This window comes from Morus notabilis, unplaced genomic scaffold (assembly GCF_000414095.1).
Source record: "Morus notabilis unplaced genomic scaffold, ASM41409v2 Scaffold337, whole genome shotgun sequence".
Taxonomy (NCBI): Eukaryota; Viridiplantae; Streptophyta; class Magnoliopsida; order Rosales; family Moraceae; genus Morus; species Morus notabilis.
In genome coordinates this window covers 225,491-230,704 of record NW_010359286.1, presented here as the reverse complement: position 1 = coordinate 230,704, position 5,214 = coordinate 225,491, and the positions used below count along the sequence as shown (strand labels likewise).

At 38.1% G+C, this 5,214-nt stretch overlaps 1 protein-coding gene across 3 annotated transcripts; it reads right to left on the bottom strand.

Annotated features, from left to right (window-relative positions):
• Positions 1-1,208: 1,208 nt before the first annotated feature.
• On the bottom strand, positions 1,209-5,208 carry LOC21406472 (serine/threonine-protein kinase D6PK). 3 transcript variants are annotated; one of them, XM_024162952.1, is made up of 4 exons: positions 5,007-5,208; positions 4,871-4,912; positions 3,192-4,271; positions 1,209-2,306 (listed from the first exon to the last, which is right to left on the bottom strand). In XM_024162952.1, the coding sequence occupies exons 3-4, from the start codon at positions 4,109-4,111 to the stop codon at positions 1,433-1,435; spliced, it is 1,794 nt and encodes a 597-aa protein (XP_024018720.1). In that variant the 5' UTR covers positions 4,112-4,271; positions 4,871-4,912; positions 5,007-5,208; the 3' UTR covers positions 1,209-1,432. The 3 variants fall into 3 exon arrangements, with proteins under 3 accessions (XP_024018720.1, XP_024018719.1, XP_010092339.1); XM_024162951.1 differs by having other exon boundaries at positions 4,871-5,006; positions 5,127-5,177; XM_010094037.2 differs by having other exon boundaries at positions 3,192-4,265; positions 4,871-5,208.
• Between the last annotated feature and the right edge of the window lie 6 nt (positions 5,209-5,214).

Sequence of the window (5,214 nt, the reverse complement as noted above, 5' to 3'; positions counted from 1 at the left end):
TGGAGGGTACCTAATAAATGAAATAGATGTTGTTTTCCAAGGTCGACATATCATTTTCCATGAAAATGACTTTTGCTTTGAGCGAGTAACCAAGGGAAACCAAAATTAGGGGAGGAAAAAAAAAAACTAATTCGTTTAACCTAAAATAATAGGATTGTGGTGATTGTACAGTTCTTATCAAAACGAACTTTCTGCATGCTCAATTATGAGTGTGTCGAGAAAATTTTCTCATCATCAAGTTTCAATATACGTTCTTCGTTCTGAATTTCATTAGATTTTATTAATGAAACGGTATCAGTTGAGAGTTTTGTCTCGTGTATCACGAGATCACTCACATTGTATTTGTATTTTTTGTTTAATTGAATACAATTCCCCTAAAGTTGCAAATTCAAGTATAAACAAATTTCTCTAAGAGTCAAATGACACTTCATTCCAAATAAAATTGGCATGTTTGGATTGTTCACATTAATATATTATTTTAAAAAAATTAATCTATATTATGGAAGTTATCATCAAAGAGATGGGATGAATGACCCTGAAACATGGCCTAAAGCAAAGACTCACGTTTTGTGCGTAATTTTGTTAATACACTATTAGTTTACAAGCTACACAAAAAAAGGGTTCACAAGCTCCGCAGCAAATATGAGACATGAGGATTTTTTATCTCAGAGAGAAAAGTTTGAGGACTAATTTGAAATGTGTAAAATGTTAGAGATTATTAGTAAAAATACATTTTTTTTGTTTATACCAAAATGTCCCTAGCCAAGGGTGCACGTGCTTGCACATGATGACTTAACGTGGGAGGAAAAGTAGTTGGGCGAAAAGTGAGAAGGCCCCGGGTGCTTCAAAACAGCAAATGTTGGGGACTTAAATGTGACAAAAGAAAAGCATAGGGATCTAAATGCAACACATGTGTAAGTTTAAGGGCGAGAGATGCAAATAAGCCCGCCTAGAAGGGTTTGTGAGATAATGTTCTTTTACAAGGGTTCTTTTTCAAAATTTATCTTATAATTCATTGTTCTCTTCAGGAGGCGTAAATTAGCTTGTTGACTTTGTGATGGTCATAAATAGCTAATAATCTGCTAGGAATGCCAAGACTTTTTCAATGTTGATCTCCAAAATTTGGTAAAGCAAGGCGACCAATATTTATTTAATGAGATAACAAACTTTAGTGTTAGAAATATACCATTATAGAAACTGGATTCACATTGGGGAAAGCACTAAACATTTTCAGCTTCTGCATTACAAAGTATGAAAATGTATCACAACATCAAACATATGATCACTATAAGCATTAAAAGAAAAAAAAAGGAAAAAAAAAAAAAAGAAAAAAAAACTAATTTTTTTTTCCCACATGATCAACATTTCAGAAGCTTTTGTGCACCTTTCTCAAGCAAAAAAGAAACAATAGCAATATTAGCTTGGTGACCACTTAAAAGAAATCGAATTCCAGAAAATTGTTTTGATCCGAGTGAGCGACAGAACCAGCAGCGGTGGCTTTTTCACTCATTGACACCATCGGGGTTGAGATTCTCTCGTATTCTACGGGTTTTGGAACCTCAGGCGGGCTTGCACATCGGATCAATGCCCAATTTATGCCTTCAAAGAACGGATGTTGTTTGATCTCCGTTGCCCCGCGCTTGAACGCCAACCTATGCTGTGGTTCCTTCACAAGCAACCCTCTAATCAAATCCCTTGCTGAAAAGCTAACTACTGGTGCCTCTGGGAACCTCAATGGCTGTCCCACGACGTTGAACAAGGTTGCCCGGTTCCCTGATCCCTTGAAAGGGGTCTTACCGAACAATAGTTCGTACAAAAAAATACCGAAAGTCCACCAATCAACAGCGCTGCCATGCCCTTCGCCTTTGATGATTTCAGGTGCCAAGTACTCATGGGTCCCAACAAATGACATCGAGCGAGCATTAGTTGGCTCAGCAATGAGCTCGGGCAACGGGGTAACTTGGTTGCCCACTTCATTCTTTGGCTTCCTATCCTTCTTGGATTTACTCGAAAAGAAACGTGGACCAAAGCAAGTTGTGGGCACCACGCAAGATGGTTGTATACAAGACGGCTCAATGCAGGCTGGCTGCACACAATAGACCGGATTCCTTCGCAGGGGCTCAGATTCAGGAGCTGCAGACTTGACTAGTGTTGGACTGACGGCACAGCGGAGGGAGAGGTCAAAGTCGGAGAGCATTATGTGCCCATCGTCCCTCACGAGGACATTTTCTGGCTTGAGGTCTCGGTAGACAATCCCAAGCATGTGGAGGTATTCGAGAGCAAGGAGAACCTCGGCAACATAGAACCTGCATAGTGAAGGTCAAGCATAATAGCAAATGGCAGTTAGAGTGAGTTATACCTATATCAAAAGAGCATTCATCACCAAGTGAAACAAGATAATAAAGGGGTGACATGAGGAAATGGCCGTTTTTAGGGATGTGTTGAAAAAAATATGGCTGAATTTCAGGTATAAAAAATGACAGTTTCAGTAAATAAACTGATTTAATACGCAGTAATTAATGGATTCGCTCAGTAAACAATGGATTAATGGCAATTTTCCTCAATTAAGAGAGAAAAAAAACGGTTATTTACTTCCTGAAACAAATTTATATTACGTTTGATAGGGCAACAACAGATGAATTTAAGAATATCTCTAGCACAATAGCAATGAGCAACGACAAGCATCTTGAAAGTTATTGTTTTCAAATAAAAGAGTAATTGAAAAAGAAAAAAGTCTTCTCACTAATAATGATAATAATTTCTTCTCTTGAATCTTTTCACTCTTTACTTAAAAACAAATATTTGGATAATTTCATTTGGTTTTGAAAAAGCCAAAAATCATACGATAATCTCCATGAATCTTCCCAGTGAATTTCAACAACATTAACACCTTAATATGCATCAAATTTTCACTCTCAGATTAAACTAAGTCCAAAATATTTCCATAATTCTACAATCCATATATCTCATAACTCATGAATTATCAATTAGACTTTCCTAAATATCCATATGTAACGTTCCACATCATATATCACATAACCAAGACTAATTGATAAGCGAATAAAAATAGACATGATTTATAAGAACAAATTATCCAGAAGCTAGTAAGGAAAATTCAATAAAGATTTAACATCTTCATAACTAACACCATTCTGTATAGTAAGGAAAATGAGAAGGTAAAGGTATCATACTTAACAGCCTGCTCAGTAAAGTGCTTCCCCGGTTGCCTCTGCCGAAGCGTGTGCAAGTCACCCCCGGGACAGAACTCCATCACCAAGCATGAATACTTTTCCGTCTCAAAATGCGTATACAAAGTAGGAAGGAAAGGGTGGTCTAAGGATTGTAGAATTTCTCTCTCCGTTTGAGCCCGAAGCAGCTTTTTTCGGCTGGCTAAAGACCCCTTATCCATAACCTTCATCGCGAAGTAACATTTCGTTCCCCTCAACTCAGAGAGATAGACACTCCCAATATCTCCACACCCCAACTTCTTCAGAAGCCTGAAATGGCCAAAGTTCAAACCGCCTTCCTTCGATCTCACGACCTGTATGGCCTCCCACCTTATGTCGTTCGCCTTGTGCGGCTTGTTGACGCTGCTGCTTAAGCTGCTACAAGTGCTCTCATCACTCAAATCACTGCTTGTGCTCCCTCTACAAATACTACTCTTCCCGCTCTCAACGAAATCAACCCGCTCGCTAACTTTCGCGCTTCCACTAGTCTTGGCAAGGCTGCCAGCCCCATCACTGACTTTTGCCGAACCCGGGCTAACTCCAACATCTAATCCCTTCTTCTCTTGGTCTCCACAACCCTCCGGCGGATTCACAGCAGCCACATCAGATGGCAATCGTTTTGAATCGCCCAGCGACAAACTCGAATTTAACTTATCCTCTAAGGAACTAGGAGAATCTCTTTTATCCTCTGAGGTCTTTGGAGCAACTTGTTGAACCTGAACACCCTTAGGAGCTACTACTTCTCTAGGTGTAACCGGGGCCGATTTGCTAGTCTTTGAAACCTGTAGAGGGGGAGGTCTACGGGAGTTTCCTTCTGTTGTTTGACTAGCAACTAACTTCCTATGTTTTTCCGGGGAAATTCCGGTACTAGATTTCGAGGCCATCGAAATGAATCCGATTTGTTGATGAACAGATTATCAAACTGAACAAACCCATTATTCATCACCCCCCACTTTCACCAGTTGAATCCCACCATTAACAATCTCAGTTATTTTCATCTTCAAGCCCATCAAAAAAGCCAAAGTGATTCACTGATCTCTACAACTAAAACAGAAACAACACTTTACCAAAAATGAAAAAACTTTCAAAACTAATGAGGTTTTGCCCAAATCAAATTGTCAATATTAGAGCAAGTATAAAGAAAAACATTATATATATATATATATGAAGAGCAAACACAACCTAAAAAACCCTTTTTTCAACTCAAAAAAACCTTTCCCTAAAGCATCATCCTTTACATGATTATTAACAATAAATCATAGAAAGCCACTTAAAGGGCACTGAGAAATTGCAATAAAATCACATGCATACAGAGGAAAACAAAGTTCAGATTTTTCATCCAAATACAAAAGAAACAATTTTTTTATCTAAACCAACCTTAAAATGTTGATCTTTTATTCTTTTTTCTAGTGAAAGCTCAAACGTCTTTAGAGGAAACTGGCATGGATCAAAGGAACATGTAAAACTAAATCAATTCCCACCCAATATGTAGGTTCTCTATTAGCTTTTGCTAAACACCCAAAAGGCGAAAAAAAAAAAAACAAAAAACAAGAAAAAATAGAGCAAACGATAAGAACAAAGTAAAGGAGATTCATACAGATCTCAATCACAAAAGAGAGAGAGAGAGAGAGAGAGAGACCCACCTCTTTGGATCCCAAAAGCTTCCCCCCACAAAGACCCAGATGCTAAAAAACAAGATAGAGGAAGAAGCTAAAAACCCACCAAGCAAAATCAGAGGACCAGAAAGAAAAAAAAAAGTTTTGAGACCACAAAGGGTACCTGAGAGAGAAGTCACAAAGATCAGAAGTTTGCTTTTTTAGCCAGTGAAGGCAAAAATAAAAATGAAAATGAAAATGAAAATGAAAAGGAGAAAGGAGAAAGGAGAAGAAGAGCACTCACTACTGTTGAGAGAGATAAAAGAAAGAAAGAACAATAATGTGTAAGAGCTCCTCCCTCAAAAATGTGTGGAGCGAGAGAAAAAGAAGAA

Coding starts and splice junctions, on each gene's coding strand:
- LOC21406472 (XM_010094037.2), bottom strand. CDS start 4,111: ATGGCCTCGAAATCTAGTACCGGAATTTCCCCGGAAAAACATAGGAAG. Junction 2,307..3,191: donor TTTACTGAGCAGGCTGTTAA/GTATGATACCTT, acceptor TTCACTATGCAG/GTTCTATGTTGCCGAGGTTC.